This window comes from Motacilla alba, chromosome 5, assembly GCF_015832195.1.
Source record: "Motacilla alba alba isolate MOTALB_02 chromosome 5, Motacilla_alba_V1.0_pri, whole genome shotgun sequence".
In the NCBI taxonomy this organism is placed as follows: Eukaryota; Metazoa; Chordata; class Aves; order Passeriformes; family Motacillidae; genus Motacilla; species Motacilla alba.
The window spans coordinates 35,299,862-35,318,147 of NC_052020.1; the positions used below are offsets into that span (position 1 = coordinate 35,299,862).

General features: G+C 39.2%; 2 protein-coding genes across 20 annotated transcripts in view; one reads left to right on the forward strand and one right to left on the reverse strand.

Annotated features, from left to right (window-relative positions):
* The window catches only part of AP4S1 (adaptor related protein complex 4 subunit sigma 1), a 40,425-nt gene extending 31,550 nt beyond the window's left edge, over nt 1-8,875 (forward strand). For 8 of the 10 annotated variants that reach the window (XM_038138517.1, XM_038138518.1, XM_038138510.1 and 5 more), the window contains one exon: nt 7,412-8,122. In XM_038138517.1, the coding sequence (XP_037994445.1) occupies nt 7,412-7,651 (240 nt within the window). In that variant the 3' untranslated portion in view covers nt 7,652-8,122. The other 2 variants (XM_038138519.1, XM_038138520.1) reach the window with 1 other exon arrangement.
* Nucleotides 8,876-10,089: 1,214 nt separating this feature from the next.
* Nucleotides 10,090-18,286, reverse strand: part of HECTD1 (HECT domain E3 ubiquitin protein ligase 1) — a 60,202-nt gene continuing 52,005 nt past the window's right edge. For all 10 annotated transcript variants that reach the window (XM_038138503.1, XM_038138498.1, XM_038138494.1 and 7 more), the window contains 9 exons: nt 17,566-17,693; nt 15,648-15,849; nt 15,366-15,503; nt 14,477-15,084; nt 13,177-13,255; nt 12,972-13,065; nt 12,459-12,609; nt 11,430-11,574; nt 10,090-11,045 (listed from right to left, as the gene is read on the reverse strand). In XM_038138503.1, coding sequence (XP_037994431.1) covers nt 10,908-11,045; nt 11,430-11,574; nt 12,459-12,609; nt 12,972-13,065; nt 13,177-13,255; nt 14,477-15,084; nt 15,366-15,503; nt 15,648-15,849; nt 17,566-17,693 — 1,683 coding nt within the window. In that variant the 3' untranslated portion in view covers nt 10,090-10,907. The remainder of the gene's footprint in view (nt 11,046-11,429; nt 11,575-12,458; nt 12,610-12,971; nt 13,066-13,176; nt 13,256-14,476; nt 15,085-15,365; nt 15,504-15,647; nt 15,850-17,565; nt 17,694-18,286) is intronic.

Genomic DNA, 18,286 nt, shown 5'->3' on the forward strand with positions numbered 1-18,286 from the left:
CAAATAGCAGCACTATTTGTAAGATTATGTTTGCAGTTTGATCTTACTTCATGAAAGCAAGAAGTCAGTTTTACTTTCTGTATCTTTGGAAGGAGGGAAAAATGTGAGAGGAGAATATTTAAGAAACCAGATGTTGACTTTTCCCACTTCTCCCCTTACAGTGCTGTATTTTCATGTGTATGTTTTGCAGGGTATTAATAAAATGTGATTTAAAACTCTCCCAAATACAAATACTAAAATACAGTCCTGAACAATTAAACATAAATAGCAAGTAAATAAAACACAATGCTGGAATAATTAAACCAGGAGAATGTAGCAGAGTCTTCCTTCTCAGTTCTTCCAATTGCACTGCGGTGACTCTACTCCAGCAGTTCTTATGCTTATATTTGTTGTTGGTTAAATGCAGATCTGCTGGTACAGAGTTTCAGTTACACACCTGAAATACAGTTGCCATCTGGCTATCAAGTACTGTCAAGTAATTTAGTTTATTTATGAATTACCACTTATGAAGAACATAGCAAAAGTCTGCAATTTTTCTTGTTCTTACTTCTTTACTGAAAAAGGAAAAAAAAAAAGGAAATAATTAATTTCACTTTTGAAAATATTTTATAGCTTGCTACATGCTGTAACTCTGCCTCATTTGCTGACTATACACACACACACACACATATATATGTACATAGACTCACACATACTGTCCATGTTTCCTTCCTGAGATTTAGAAAATGCTGTGGTGTTAGTAAACCACCCTTAAATTCTCTGATACTATGAAAGAGCAATAATGACATTTCAATGTGAAGGGACACTTAAGGTGTGTGAGCAAATAGAAATACAATTTTTGTATTCAGTTCTGATCCTGAACTATGTGTTCATGCAAATGAGCTTTGCCAAATTAGAGACTGACCTGACCTATTTAGTAATTACACATAAAAAGAATCCCCCATCTTTCCATATAGTGGATGAGCATGCAGTTGCCTGATTATCTGAGTCATTTGGTATACTGAGTATTCTGAATTCTGCTGCCTCTGCTCAGCAATTTTCTACCAAGAGGCTCTACACCTTGAGCTACTCCCACTAGCCCATTTAATAGCTGAGAAAGGCTGCTGCATATCATGGAATGGTCTGGGCTGGAAGAAACTTGAAAGGTCATCTGGTTCCAACCCCCTTGCCATGGGAAGGGACACCTTCCACTAGACCAGGTTGCTCAGAGCTCTGTCAACTCTGGGTCTTGAACTCCTCCAGGGATGAGACATCTATGACTTCTCTGGGAAACCCGGGGTAGTCCCTCACCTAGAATTTTTTTCTAATATCTAATCTACATCTGCTCTCCTTCTGTGTGGAGCCATTTCCCCCTTGTCCTGTCACTACATGGTAAAACATCCCTCTCCAGCTTTCTTGGAAGGCTCCCCTTTAGATACTGGAAAGCCCCAATTAAGTTACTCCTAAATCATCTGTATTCTAGGCTGAATAATCCCAATTCTCTCAGTCTTTCCTCATAGGAGAGATGCTGCACCCTTCTAATCATCTTGTGGCCCTCCTCTGGAGTCACTCCAGCAGCTCCATGTCCTTCCTGTGCTGGCACCCCAGAGCTGATGCAGCACTGCAGGTGGGCTCTCTCCAGAGCAGAGCAGAGGGGCAGAATCCCCTCCCTGTCCCTGCTGCCCACACTGCTCTGGATGCAGCCCAGGACACGTTTGGCTCTCTGGGCTGGGAGTGCCCATGGCTGGCTCATGTCCAGCCTCTCAGCCAGCAGCACCCCCGAGTCCTTCTGGGCAGGGCAGCTCTGGGTCTGTTCATCCCCAGCCTGTGCTGGCACCTGAAGTTGCCCCAATCCAGGTGCCACACCAGCACCTGGTCTTGTTAAACCTCAGGAGGTTCCCATGGACCCCCTCCTGGAGCTTGTCCAGGTCCCTGTGGATGGCATCCTCTCCTAAGTCTGCACTGTTCGGAGATGTTGTTGCATTATATGCCCACACTAATGTTGGAAAAGGGTGCAATACCATGTCTGAATGATTCCTGCAGAAATTCATCTACATGGGTCTCATCTGCATGATGGTATGAATATAAATATTTAGAAAATAGGAGTGTGCATTTCTAACTTACTTGGTCATAGTGGAAAAAATACTGGAGAAGCTCGTGTCTGATACGTCTCTCCTTAACACATATTACATATGCATGAAGTATGTAGCTTTAGCATTCAGAAGTGCACTTTTATGATATACATTTCAGGAACAACTTTACAATAAAACATTTTAATTCTATATATGTACAAAATAATTCTCCCACTTAGGAAGAGCTTAATTCTTAAGCTTAAAAGCTACCTAAAATAGTCAAAATGAGATACCCTCCCTTATGAATGTAAAGTTGAGGTGTAACTAAGAGGAAGTGGATTGTTCAGGACTGTATTTATTTTTGATAACATCTTGAATAGCTGACCAAGAAGAACAATCTGGGCAAGTGCCTTTAGCTGTTATTGCAGTGGAAGAAATAAATCATCAACCTGCCTTTCATAAAGTGAAAGAAAATATCCTCACCTGCGATTAAACTTTTGCCTTTGCCAAATGGTCTCACACTAACTCTTGTGCTCAGTGCAGTTAGCTTGGATGCAAAATATCTGCTGGAGAAGGTGTCTTCTGAAGGTCTGCTACAGTGAACACCGAGTAGTATTTACAGAATCTTTGTTTACAGAGTATCTTGCAGGAGGCTGTCATAATTTCCTGACTCTGCTATTACTTTTGTGTACAGATCCATAGGAAGTTTATTTTAAATGTGATAGTGGCTGTTTTATATAGCCAGCAGTGTTTACTAACATGAAACAATAAGCAGAAAATTACATGAACTCAAAACTCATTTAAAATAGACCATAATTACTAAGGCTGTTCAGCCACGCACAGAGCAATGCTCAGTTAAATCCAAAGGCTGAGCCTATCACACAGTTGAGATGTCCCTGGAGCCCACACCAGGCCTGCAGGATGTGCACTGGTTCTTGCAGCTCCCAGACATAGTGCATTACCCCAGTATTCCTGGCAATGCAGCTCCAGCAGAGGCAGAACTCGAGCTTTCGTTTAGGTCCACACTTGAATTCATCCAGGGCATCCACACTGTAGCTCATGTCATGGCCTGTCTGGAGTCAGATGTCAGGAAGGGTGCCTTGGGCACAAGGCAGGGACTGGGTCAGATCTGAATGCTTCCCAACAGGATTTATACATCATGTTGGTATGTATGACATAGGCAGGGATGATGCTAAACAATGCACGAACGATTGTCCAGTTCTCTGATGTATTCTGCAGAAATGAACACAGACTACCTATTGCCTAAGTGCTTGAGAATAGCCAGCTTTTTATAGAAGCTTTCATGTGTGAATTGTGAACCACTTAGACATTATATGATGGCCCTTCTCATTTTGAGAGTCAGTTGCACACTTATGAGTACCTAGGCTGGAATGACATTGGATTGTTTTTAAAATACCAGGAAGCAGTGTTGTTGGGCCAGCGGAATGAACAAGTACTGAAATTGTCCTTGGGGTGTTATGCCCTAATGTGTTAATAGCACTGGATAAGCCTCACTTTGTCTGTAAAATAAGTGGGTGGGGTTCGCTGTAGCACTAAAACTCCAGCTTGGGTGGTGTAGGAACTACTTTCTTGCTATGATGAGGACAAAAGAGACTATAAAAACACAAGTGTTAGGACAGCAGCTTTATAAGGAACAAAACACTGGTAAGTATGACAGTTTCTAAAATTACTAAAGGTAACTTTTCTATTGCCTGAACTGGTGAAATTGAAGACACGGTATTAACTTCTAGAGAAACAGATACTTATGCTCCCCTTGTGGGAAGGGAGGGGGTGACAGTGCTCTAGGACTAAGCATCTGAAGAATGTTGTCTTGATCCAAAAAAGCCATTACACTCCATTGCAACTAGCTGCTGCTGCTCCTCCTAGGATAGATAAGAAGCTTTGATATAGGGAATACTTCATGTGAATCAACTATTCTTCAGTTCTCTGCAGGATAACACTGAGAATACAGTGCATTTAAGGAGTGAGAAAATTGAATGATTCATTTATTCTCTGAATTTATAAGGATGCACTTCAATTTGCTCTGTAACATAAGTGGGTAAAATGGAAACCTGTAAGACTAGCTTAAAATTAACTTAGTTCTAGAATTTCACAGAACTCGAAGGCGCCTTTGTCTCCTATTTAATATCAGCATAGTCATTTGAGGAAGAAATAGTCAAGAAAGCATTTAATGAGTTTCAGTGTTGTAAACATGCCTGCCATTAGATAGGCTAAAAGTTACTGAAAGTGAACATTGGCAAAGATAAGTCAGAATGTGTGAGTCTAGACTAAATAATGAAGCAACTCCAACTAACCTCTAGTTGAAGATGAATGTACACTATGGAAATCAAGGGTTTATAGTGCTGTATATTCAGTAGCAAACCATCTGCCCCATATGTACCTGTGCTGTGACCTAGAAAGCCTTTGTTTGTGCTCCTGGGTGTGGTCTGTGATCGCAGGGTGCACTTCATCATCTCTTAAGTTTGGACACACCCTTCAACTAGTTGCCTGGAAAACCCTGAGATCTCTTAAAATGCCTCTATAGGAAGAAGTTATTTATTACATGCAAGTTCTAACTGTGCCTTTTCCCCTTCTTTCGTTCCCCTCTTCCCTGCTCAACTGTCAATATACACAATGCTTGTGTCACATGTACTTCCTCTCAGTATGCATTTGCCAAAAAAGGGATAGTAGAATTACTTAGTAGAAAATTGGTAGAAATTAGTAGAAAAGGGATAGTGGAATAATACCATTAATGTCTTTGAGAAGGGGAGCTCTTTAAGTTACCAAAAGCCAGTGTAACATTTAAAATGCCAATTGTGTAGGTACCATTTACTTCTACTGCTTGGTATGCAGCTTGCTGCAGCATTGCCAGAAATTAGGAAGCCAAAGCCAGGGGGGACTCACCTTTGCCCAGGCTGGCATGCAAAGATTAACATGTTTTCCTCTGCATTCTTGTTTTAAAAAGTCCTGTTATCCTCTGCCTGGATCTAGTGAAAGTCCCTTAGTGCTCTTCTTGTGGGCAGCCAGGATTCTTACTGGAAGCAGGACCTTAAATGACAGCTCTGGGTGGAGCACATGGCAGTGCAAACACCAAATACAGCTTTTTCTTGTTGCCAGCTGCTCAAACTGGTTTGCTTTGCTGCTTTCAGTTGGGTGTGGTTTATGACTCCCGGGCTTTAAACCCTGAAATTTGGGGTCACTTGCCAAACAAGTTAACAGGTGGGGAGGATGAGCCTTGCTAAGGATCAAATACATATCCCTCCCTGGGCAGGCATTCAGACATGAATGGCTGAGCTGTGTTGGGCAAGATGTAACCATAAAGCATAGGTGAAACTTACAGGAGGGGGAAAAGACAGACTTGCTCCCTGTACAATCCAATTGTTTGCCAAGAACACTGTGGTGAAGGGAGGTGGAATGTTAGGTTGAGGGTAGAGGTTAAAGAATGCTTTGTGACCTTCCAAAATCAAGTTGATAAATCTTTCCAGAATGGTATTAGTATCCCCATTCAAACTGCAGATGAAATTACTATTTCTGGAATGGTGACTGTGAGACTACCACATCAGGGATGGACAGAAGTCATGCTACTTCTCTGCAATGGAGTAAACCCATTTGGAAATAACCTGGAGAGGCCTGCAGGGAAATTGGCATCTCATTGAACTACTTTAAAGGGCTCTGAGTGGAACAGCTCCAAGATTCTTTGCGTGGGTACAGTTTTCCTTTGAATGGTATTGGCTCTTCCGGAAATACAGCAGGGAAATAAACAGTGATGACAAAATGTGATTAAAAATGTGATTTAAATGTTTCCTTAAACAGGATGGTGCAGAAAAATAAGATGGGGGCGGCAGGTTGCTGCATTGTCACTGATCCTTGTTGATTAAGTTGTCTGGGTTTTACATTTTTGGAACTGTTAGAGGAAGAGGAAGGTCTGGGCTCTGCCATGGGAAGCGGGGCAGTGTGAATCAGTGGTAGAGTGTAAAAATTAAAAGCTAGGAGTAGTTGGCTTTTTCACCTGCAGAAACCTGAATGGAACATTATCTAATTTCTTTAACAGATCCTGTAGCCCAGGGCAGAGCAGTGCCAGATGTCAACTAAGCAGCAAAACAGCTGTTTTTCTAAAAACTTTCACATTACTGTAATAAAGAAATCCTAATTTCTCAGATTAAAATACTTCTGTAAAGGCTGATTTACTCAGTAAGTTTATCACAGCAAGAAATTTGGCTTCAATCTTTAAAGTGCCAAGCCAAATAAAGCTACAATCTGTGTCTCTGGTACCACAGAAACAGTGACTGTTTGAAGTTGTAAGGACAGCACTGCTCCTCGGTATCAAAAGGCAGGATTTCTAGAAACCATGCAGGCCTATGGTCAGATTCAGGAAGAAGTCTGGTATTTAAAAAATTATTTAGAATTTAATTAGGTAGTTAAGATTAGGTCAGCAAATTAGTAGCTCTCTGATGAACCACAGCAGTCCCCAAGACCCTGTTGACAGCTATAGTTTCTCACCTAGCAGTAACAAGTAGAAAAGTTATCTGGGGACCTGAATTGTGCTCTACACATACCTAGACGTGCTGTGCTCTTGGGTCAAAGAGAACACTTTCCACTGGAGCAGTGTTACAATTGCTTCTCCTTCTGCACAAACACACAGTAGCACCAAGTTCAGCCCAGAGCATTCACGGCAAGGAGGAACGAATACATAGATACCTGGCTCCTTGGCTGTTGTCATTTGCAGTCCAGTACTCACACTGCTCCAGCGCCTTGGCAGAGCAGTAGGGCTGACTGCCAAAGTCTAATCCACTGGCAGCCAGGAGACAGAGGAGTCTTCTTCAATGCCTGAGTTGTGTTCAAAAATTAAGACTGATATTTATTGCAGAGCAGAGGAAACTCTTGATGGCTTCAAAAACATGATTATTGCAATTCCACTGATTAGCAGGGAAGTCCACTAATATAAATACAAACACTAGAACAAAACCAGGCTGTCTTCCTAAGTTCAATTCGCAGTGTCATAAATAGCAGAATGGGAGAGAAGGCACTCTAGGGACTCATCAAAGTGGGGGGAAAAGTATTCAGAGATGTATTTAGCAGTTACTGTATGAAGTCTTGCTAGCTCCACTGCAGCAGTCCTCAATACATGGGCAAGATTTAGAAGGTACAAAATGAAGGCAATGCAGACCTGTTGTGCTCAGCATAGAACACATTTAAAGAGCAGGAACAGGTGGAGAGTAAGGCACATAAAGGGTTATTCATGCTCTGTGTATGTATGTCAGTGAGGCGTAACAGATGCAGCCAGCAGGCTGCTTTGCTGTGCCCGTTTCCATTTCTGGTTCTGGAGATAAATGGCAACATCCCTGTCTTTTTTTTCACAGCATAACCCTTGGCAGTTGTTCAGTGGATGTGCTGGACACTCATGTGTCATGACTGCCCACCACTTCGTATCCCTGGAAGACCTGTCATCATTTTTTTTGAGACAGATGCTGTTAGATAAAGTTAAGGAAAGACAGATGTGCTTATGGACAGATGTGCTTATTTATTTACTTTTCCTCCTCTTTATGAGATTTACTGCTAGATCAATGATTCAGCTTTATGTATCAGCATACTCCAACTAAGCTATGTCCAGGAAGATCAAATACTGTTATTCAGGGCAAGGACATTTTGAGAATCTAGTGCTTAAGAATTTGCTAATTACTTTCCTTGGAGGAATGTAGAATTCTCGCATCTTCACATAAAAGGTTGTGACCCCTTGATAACATTGCATATCCAGACAGCATGTGGTGCCTCAGACAGACAGTAAAATTAACCACCTACATCTAAGTGTAAGTTGACCTAGTTTTTTTGCCACTATGTATTAGTGCTATATTCCAGGACAGGATACTGCTGGGGCTTCAACATCTCTAATTCTGACCACTCTGTGATCAGAAAAATGTGTCAGTCGAACTGTTTCCCTAGCTTTATTAAAATAATGGTAAATAAACTAGAATAAATTAAGAAATACTGATTTTTGTTAATTTTTATTGAAGACTTAGGAGCTTGAGATTTTTTTCTGAATTATCTTGTTCAAAATACACTTAACTTGAAATGTTTCCAGATCATGTTCAATTTGGACAGAGTGCACATCATTTTGGATGAAATGGTGCTAAATGGTTGCATTGTGGAAACGAACCGGAACAGAATTCTCGCCCCTCTGTTTGTGCTTGACAAAGTGGCAGAAGGCTAGGAAGATGCAAGAGTGACTAAGGCGTTTTACAAAAGATGGCAAAAGCATCAAGAATGTGCCTATCGCAGTTTCCTGCTGTTGCAAGACTGACTCATGCAACATGGAAATTAGCTGGAAAATATTTTCCATTTCTCTTATACTCTGTGTACCCTATAGGAAAGATACAGCTAAACATATGGATGCATTCAGATGCAGCTTCACTGACCCAGCAAAAATCTTCCTAGAATGGTCAATAATTATAAAACATTTTGAGGATGAAAAATGGAAACTTACCATGACTGATTAAGTATCACTTTGAATTATGTAGTATCATGCCACACAAAGACAAAATACATAGAAATTTCAATTCAAACTGAGTTTCAGTCCTTCCCTTAAGCACCAGCTTGATTTATTCTCATACAAATTTACTGTTAATAATAGTTCTGTGACTTTCATGCTTACTTTTAAACTATATTCATCCTTCATCAAAAAGCTGGTTTCCCTCCCTTTGCCATTCAAGTCATGGACACAAAAGAAAAGTACAGATGTGTTAAGTATTTCTGCATACTCTGCGAGTTTTAACTGGAATTATTTAGCACTTAAATATTATAATATTAATAAAAGATAATTAAAATCAGCTCTTTTGTCACGTTGGCTTCATAAATTACACAAAATCTTTTCTGTTTTGGCACAGCAGTGTATTTTTTTTTTCTCTTGTATATGCTATCTATGCATCAAGATTAAAACTCTTACAGAAGATGAGTAATAAAAGATATGCAAGTTCTCAGGACCAGGTAGATACCGAATTAAGCAGGAAGCAGGAAGCCGCAGCTACACTGAGTTGCATTCCCAGGCATCCAGCGTGGTGATTCACACTGCACACTACTCTGTCAGTCAGGGGGCAGTTGGCAATCTCAGCTTACCTCCACTTACCTTTCTAGAACTGTTATCTGCCTCCTTCTTCTCAACCTCCAGCCCAACCCTACATACAACCTGATACTGAACAAGCACATTCTGTGTGAAAACACACACTGGTCACATAAACACCACTCAGAAACCAGGGCCTAAGGAGCAAAGAGTGTTGTGTCTGAGAATAATCCAAAGGGCTTTCACACGGTAACATGTTTATCAAAACAAGATGATGTTGGGGCTGGAGCAGAGTTGCATAAACCTGGACACAGGTGTTTGTCTGAAGCATGTCAGGCACAGGAGTGGGCAGGATGGTGGATATTCCCCTCCAGTTCTGCACTAGGGAAAATCTAAAAAACAATGATGCAAAGTCCTACAAACAATGCCATGAAAAGAAATCTAGCACCAACCTGACATGTATGTGCAAGGCAGAATATTTTGGCAAGCCCCTCTCAGCAGTGGCCTGAGAAGAGGTGGTGGCACAAAGCAAAACTTATTACACAGATTCAACCACTAAAGCTTTTTTTTTTTCTAGTTATCAGCTACTTAAAAATCTTTTAAACCATATCTTGCTTTATCTTACTGTAAGCCACTTTTCTTCCAATAAATATCACGTGCTAACACCAAGAAAGCCAGTCCACCTCAAGTAAAGCTGAATCAACTGTATCATCTGACCCAGATTATATTCCAGTGTAATGAAGAACTATAGTCTCAGGTCACATGGGCTCACTGAAGAGCACCAAAACCTGCCACACGCAGGTTATCACTGCCAGACTCACTCTTTAAGTTCCACTTACTCCGAAAAGATTTGAACATAAAGATGAATTTGTGAGATCAACAGTTCTCTTATGTAGTTCTTTGAAACCTTTAAAAAAGCATGGAACACTGTCCAAAACATGTCCAGAGATTTAGCAAGTTCTAATGAAGTATTCAGAAGAGACATTTTTATATGTTGCAAACATTTTAATGATTACTTTTGAGCTTACACATTGGGTGCTTTTTTTTTTTTAAACTTCAAACTGCAACAAGTTAAATAAATGTTTATAATATACAAAGAAAATACAACCGAAAGTAAAACTTGCTTTAAGTGTGCCTTGCACTAGGAACCAGTGTTTTTTATTAGCTTTATTGTTGAGCTGCACAAACACACTTAAGGATTTGATCTTTATAGCAGGGCATTTGAGAAATCAAAATATATTCCCACTTGAAAGAAAAAGAAGAAAAAAAAATGGTTGTGCATGATTATACGCAAAAACCCACTAAAATACTCCAATAGTGCAGGCACCATTAAAAAAGAAAAGGCTGAAGATGCCCATTAAGTCTAAATTTTAAAGGAAGCAAGTTTCTGACCAGTTAGCTTAAAGCCAGCAAAACAGGGATCAGTGATGGCAACCGTAGTGTACAGGGTATTAAAAGACAAACTTTACACAATACACTGTTAGAAATTTGTATCAGTGAACACTGAAAATCTGATGATCTGTTCTTTGGAACAGTCAAACAGAAACACCTTAATTTCCAGTTGTGCAAGCCCTTGAAGCATCACACAGTGTTCTGTGCCAATTTCTTGCTGGCTGTGTAGTTACAAGGATTTATTTTGTCATTAGCAGCTAACAAACATTCCACATTTTCCTAAAGCCTCACAGGTGAAAAAAGGCAAGTCTCGTCAGAGCACAGCGTGGAGATCGTATTTTTTGCACACAAACACAAGAGGCTTTGCTAGTATCAAAAACACTTCCATGTCCCAGGCTGCGCTCAGCGGCTCAGTTGAGATGGAAGCCTTTCTCCATGGTAGCAGCTAGCAGACGCTCCCTCATAATCTCCTCGGAAGAATACTCAGGCAACTTTAGGTAATGCACACATGTATTCACAGATGGGTAACTTGCATCTGTAGCATCAACCTGAGGAAAAACAACAATTTCACAGCAGTTGTTGACAGTACTAGGTATGGAAGTTAAAAGCTGTAAAGTCCTCTAAGTCATGGCACTTGCTGCATACCTAACACCAGTTGTCAAGAAACAATAGCATCAGCAAAGCTACAGGCCAATTTATAAATATGCTTGCTTTATATGTGCATTAATACTTTGATATTTAAATATATGAATTATATATGAAAATAATATATATGTTATCAGAGCAGACCTAAAACAAGAGGTTAATATCGAAACCATAGCATACTGCCACAAATTAAATAACTAAAATAAAAACCATCATTGCTAATGTAGAAAGCCCTGCACTGCCAAGCCAAAGCAGCTGGCTCAAAGGGTGGCCCGGAGACGCCGTACCTTGCGCACAACAGTGAGCCGGGGGTGGAGGTTTGCCAGCCCTCCCGGTGGGAGTGTCGAACAACCAGTGGTGAACTGCAGAAAAGCCTTCCTCTCATCCGAAGACATTCCACACAAGACTCTCACAAATCGAAGGAATCCAGGGCTTAAAATAAAGTAAAACAATTAGTTCCGATAACACTAGAAGAGAGTGTGGAGGGTTTTAAAATTTCTCTTAACTTGACACAGTAGAATTACAATCTTTAGTACATTTAAGCTGAAATTTTAAGATTCTAGGGCCTGTTGAGTACTAAGAATAAAACATCCTTAAATCCAAAAATAATAGTCTTTAATCTCCTTGCAGAGTCTTTAATCTCCTTACACAAAAAAAATGTGTAGGTATATACTTATCTTGGGGTGTTATTTGGGTATCTTGCATTTGAATGCATATGACTGGGTAAAGAAGCAGAGCTCAAACATTTCAGCAGGCTTATTCTAACACAGTTCCAGAAGTGATTTTTATGTTATTGCTACCAAACATCACAAGCAGCAAAACCCAAACCCAACAAACCCAAAAACATCAAGATCATCTTCTGATAGCCAGCCACCAGTAAGTATATTTGTCCCCTGCATAGTACACTTTCTTTTTTTAACTACACCTCAAGAGAAAGGAATAAGAAATATGGGCAAAGTAACAACTGTGCACGGTCATAAAAAAATTATAACTACTCTCAAATATGAGAATAAAAACTCTAAAATCTAATTTTAGTAATCTGCATTAGCTGCCATTATGTTTTCATTAGATGCTTGTAGTTGAATAATTTTTTATCTTCTCTCATCAAAAATTACCAAGTACTTTCTAACCCATCTGTTGTAACACATGGTTGTTTCATGCAATTTTAGACAATCACCTACTCTTCAGTAACCAACAGTTTCATCCAATTTGGCATCTTCATCTAATGAACATCCTAGACATTCTATCACTGAACATCCTAGACATTCTATCACTTCTTTTAGCTACTACTTTAAAATCACTCAGAATAAAAGTACCTATCTCTTGTATATCCCAGTTTGGGTTCAGTGTAATTGATGATATCCTCAGCTGCCCAAGACGGTGACTGATTTCCACATAGAATCATCTGAACCTCTTCATGGCTGAAGGAACTCAGCTTCTCCATTGGAAATACTCTGTTGAAGCCATCTTAAATTTACACAAGATACAGTTATAAACATGAGTCCAAATAATGTTTATAAAATTATGTCAGCATTTAAGTTGTATTTTAGTCAAACCAGAATCAATCAATAGTTTCTTAATTAAGCAGGTGGAACAATTAATTTCTTAATTAAGAAGGTGGAAGTTTCTTAATTAAGGTAAGTGAAACATCTTCACAATTAAAAACAGCATAACTAATGCAAAGGTATTCTGAAATCAGTATTTTACCTATTGCATTCTTAAGTAAAAAGTTTATTTTTGAAAGCCATTCTAGGCCACCACTTTAAACCAGCATGCCCTAAACCCCTTATTCCACCTAACTTCATATACGTTGTTATATTTACAATTACCTCTGAAGGCCTCCATTTGTTTCTGTATACCGGTATGCATGCAGAAGTCAAACATGAGATCTACATACTCCTCTGCATTATCCATTGTTACGGTCTGCAAAGACAGCAGATAGATACTCTAAGAATTCACTGTTCATTACAGTTATTGTTGAGACAATAAAAATTTAACTGCTGGTTCAATTGTAAAGGTAGGTTATTTTCTTACCTCATCTTCACCACCTGGTTTGAGATCCACAGCTGTAAACCCATATACTTTGGATGAAGGGCAAAACTGAAAATTTAAACTTCAAAATACAAAGGTAGTTAATAATTGAAACAGTTGAAAACAAGTCTGCTACTGCTTTTTTAAACACACCAGATTTACGTTCTGTCACACCCAAAAGCACCTCACTGGATTTCAAACCATTGTGAGTGGATCACTTTGAACCACTGTTCATGTATACAAAAGCAAGGAACTACAAACAGTAATGGACTACACAGATAATATGTGTTTCAAACATATGGTATGCAAATGCATATTCTCACTCTCTATTTATTTGGATTTGATAACTACTGAAAATTTCATCAATTTGATATCTTAAAGCTATCAGCTTCAAAACTACTCAAACCATTTAATTTAGTTCACAAATTCAGAAAAACAATTTCCATTAAATTCCAGCAATAACAATTACAGAGCCATTTGAACTATTAGGCACTTAGGCCCTTCAATAGTGCTACTTGCTTTCTCTCTATAACAAGCCAGGCTAAATTCCACAAGCCCTTTGAGGATATAAAGCTATTAGAGATCACTGACAGAAGGGCTACAAAGATGGGGAAGGGTCTAAAGAGGAAGCCATACAAGTGGCTGGCACTTGATCTGTTCAGCCTCAAGAAAAGGAGACTGAGGGGAGTCCTCACTGCAGTTACAACCTCCTCATGAGGGGAAGAGGAGGGGCAGGCACTGATCTCTGTGGTGACAGTGACAGAATACGAGGGAATGGCCTCAAGCTGTTTCAAGGGAGGTTTAGCTTGGATATTAGAAAAAGGTTCTTCACCCAGAGGTTTACACAGGTACTTTGTCTTTTACAGTTGCTAAAAGTCAACACATGCTCTGTTTAACATGGATTTAAACACTGACTAAGAACACAATCTGAGATGTCAATCTGTCCTCTTTAAAAGCTCTCCAAAAAGCTTGATAAATTTCAAGTTATCATAGCAAAGAAATTACTGAATCACCCTTTTTTAAAAGCTGTGATTTTACAAGCAGTTGTTTTTACAAGTATTTATGTTTCTGGAGTCATACATCACTGCTACACAGACACATTTAAGATTAGGAAACTGAGCAAGAGAGAAGAAAAAAATCCTCAAACCAAAGCAAAAAAATTTGGCTGCATCTCTATGGATTCCCCCTTGCAATGTTGCTATTTGAAACTAAGCTTTATTATTAATTCATTTGTAATTATGTGTTGGCTTCTTTCTCTAACACAAGACTGTTTGCCTATCTATAAATAAATATGAAAACTTACCCCAAGTCCTCTATGCTAAGAGGAGGCCCCGAGCCTGACGGATTCTTCAGCATTAATTCCTGCAGTTTTGTGTTCTTTTCATCTTCTGACAGATTTTTGTTGCTTAGAATTTGACGTCTTTTAATTGCAAGGTCCTTAATTTCTTTTAGAAATCTAGCTCTATGTGGGTTTACTAATTCAAAGTCTTCCCATGTCAAAATTCCATTAAACCAGGCAGGAGGCTTAGGTTTTGGTGGATCAAGAATAAATTCTGATTTGGAGTCTTCTTCCAGACTTCCTACTGACAAGGAATCATGTCCTTCTTCTGTAGAAGCCTCTGACTGACTTTCAGTACAGTGCAAGTCTCTGTCACCCCGTGATTCATATATCAACTTACTCATGTTACTTTTAATGTCCCCCATACACATGAGTTTAAAAAAAGGCTTAGAAATGGGTAAATCCACAAGTCTATTGTCCTGAATGCATTTAGCCAAGAAAATTCCAAGGAAATGAAAGAGTTTGGTTATTCTTTCAAGTTCATCACTATCTTGTGGGAATGGTGCTGTAAACAGTCCACATGATCTCTGTACATAGTAGCCAGGTGGTTTCAATCCACCACCAATATCAACCTGATTTAAGAGACAGACAAAAAAAGCAGACATGGTTAAAGGTGAACTTAATTTAGGTATTTGTACTAATTGTACTAATTTAGATATTTGTACTATTCTTATACCCTACTGCTCTGTTAAAAAGAGAAGAATTAAAAAAACAAGGTGTGGACCAGAGTGATCATTCTTGACCATGAAGACTAGTTGCTGTATGAACACATGTTCTTCCTTCCTGGATGTCTAGCTCGCTTTCCATTTTTTTTTAGACAACTACTCAGTTTAAAATACAAATTAAAATGTACCTGTCGGGACTCATCATCTGGAAAATCATCATCACAAAGCCAAGCTCCCAAATCTGTCCTCTGAAATTCTGCTGCCACCAACGCATAAAATTCCAAGGTAGGACCCAGGCCTGTTCCTTCCTCACCTAAAAACTCAACCTAGAAAAACATAAGGAAAGTTAATAGTAAAAGAAAATCCTTGTGAAATGTTCAGCGTCGGTTATGGAACAGGATATTCAATATCCTGTCCAGTACATGAGAAATAGCTATCTAACCTTGCTCTGCTAGGCAGATATGCTTTACCTCTAGAACAGATTTTCTGTCTGCATGAATCTGCATGACATTTTCTGCCCATTCCATCAAGGATTCACCTCGCGGAACTTTCACTCTTTCATGTTTGAGGCGTCCAACTCTGAATTCCCCCGGATCATCCCGTCGCACTGTGCTCGTGGTCCTTGTCCGTTCCACAGTGGCTTCCCGTCTGTTCTGCAGCCATACAATTGCTCTGGAAAAAACCCAAACACCAGCTGTTTAAAATTTCCATGTCTTCCAGCATGAAAACTTGAAAGTAGTCACCAATAAAAAGTGACTTGCTAAATACTAATTGCCTCCTAATTTTTTTTAGGTATAAACCAAACTAAACTATTTATCAGCCTGAAATGCCCCAAAATATGGGCTGCTTCAGATTATATGAAGTCAGAAAATTAAATAATTTCTAATATAAGTGCCAGATTCTGATGATAGCACCAATGAAAATATACTATTCTTGATCTGAATTCCTATAGTTTTCACACTACAGTGGAAAGAACAAAATGTAACATTTACTGTTGAACTTTTAAGCACAGATGCTCAAAACTGTTATAGACACATATTACCCCTTTCGCTATATACTGCAAGGCATATGCACATCACCCCATTGATACTGACCAAGTTCTGCAGTTATTTACTTACACACTCCTTAGAGCAACACAGGACCAAAGGTTAAGTGCAATCATAGACAAATAGACTCATATCAGTGAAGGATAGCTACCTTTGATAGCAGTACTTACACAAAGTCAAATTTCCAAATTTTTGTATGTATTATCATCTAGGTAGCAATAAACTATCTTCAAAGCTACCATCTGTTGATTGTTTTGCAAATATAGCCAAGTTCCATGACAGAGTGTACACGCACACAGTTCATACAGAATAGATGAGTTTCAAGAACTACTTCCAGTATTTTAAGAGCTTAAGAAAGCTCTTTACATACAAAGTAAGTAACATACAATGTTTCCTCAGGGATCTCTTTAAAATGCAGCTTCTCTAAAAATTACCTTCTTCCAAAACAAAACGAAAAAGACCCCAACATATGGACCATCTTTCTGTAGAAGTTAAAAATATTTACACAATAGAAAGATTTAAACTGAGGTCTTGCAAGTTAATACCTTTTGTTCTCTTCCTTTTTCTTTCTTTTTAAATACCTCATTTTACATTCCTCATGAGGCACTTCTACTGCATGTAAGAGAAAACAGTAATTTTGGCAACTCTCTCTCTACCCTTTGATTTGGAAAACAAAGTGCAGCAACAGCCAAGAAAACCCTCAAAAACTAATTCTTCTTTCTTGTTACAGAAAAAGTATACCAGCAAAAAAATTTACACTGTCTACATACTCCAAAAGTTATAACTGCTGCAATCAAAATATTAATGATTCTGAGGTAACAAAGAACTCTAGAGGATACCCTTAAATGTTTTAAAGTCTGGTTTTGTTCCAGTTTCATTATGCAACTTATAGCAACTTTCAAAATAGCGTATTTTTCTTAGTTTTTTTCTGTTTCGTTAAAGCATTAATAATTAAAAATAAGTGAACCAAAACAATCACAAGTTGCTAGAACTATAAGAATGTACATGTTTCCAAAAAACTTCTGGTTCATATGATTCTCCAAATGTTTTCTATTTTGTAGTCCTTTATGCAATGAACAGCAACCCAGACAAATTGGCCAATAGGATAACCTGGCTATATAAGTACACAAGCAAGTCTTAGCTGAAGTTAAAAAATTAAATTCCTTGTCATTCTGAGCTTTTCCATCTTCTTCCTTCCATTATCCAAAATTATTCACATTTGGCAAGAAAAATCTGTCTCATTAGGATTAAGGTCCCTCTGGAACTCAGCAATTTAGAAACTATTACATGTAAAAAATGAAAAGGAAGCAATCATACTTCTTTTATTTTTTTTTTTTTTTACCTTGATGCTCCAAATGCTGTACATGTGAAGTACAACTGTCTTGTTTCAAATGGAATTAAGAAAGGACACTTGCTTGTTAGTTGCTCACACCAGTCTGGCAAAGCTCCACTTGCTAGTGCCAAGGGTTCCTGTAGTTCAATGCAAGGAATAAAAAAACCACCAGTGTTAGCAACGTTTGACTTAGGTGGTCCCAACAAGTTTGTAGCTAAGTACACACACAGGAAACACACCTAAGTACAGAGTTTTTATCTATGCTCAAGTTTCTTTCTTCTCAGCAACTGAGATTTCTTCTCTCTTTTAAATGCTATCAATATGGAAGCTGTATGAGGAGCAGCTGAGCTCACTTGGTCTGTTCAGCCTGGAGGAGACTGAGGAGAGACCTCACTGCAGTCTTCAACTTCCTCATGAGGGGAAGAGAAGGGGCAGACACTGATCTCCTCCTTGTGGTGACAGTGACAGGACTCAAGGAAAGTGAGTCTGAAGCTGAGTCAGGGAAGGCTTAGGGCAGATAGCATGAAAAGACTGTTTACCCAGAGGGTGGCTGGGCACTGAAGAAGCTCCCCAGGAAAGTGGTCACAGCACCAGCCTGACAGGGTTCAAGAAGCATTTAGACAATGCTCTCAGGCACACCGTGTGATGCTTGGGATGTCCTGCACAGATCCAGGAGCTGGACTTGATGACCCTGATGAATCCCTTCCAACTCAGCATATTATGTGAGTCT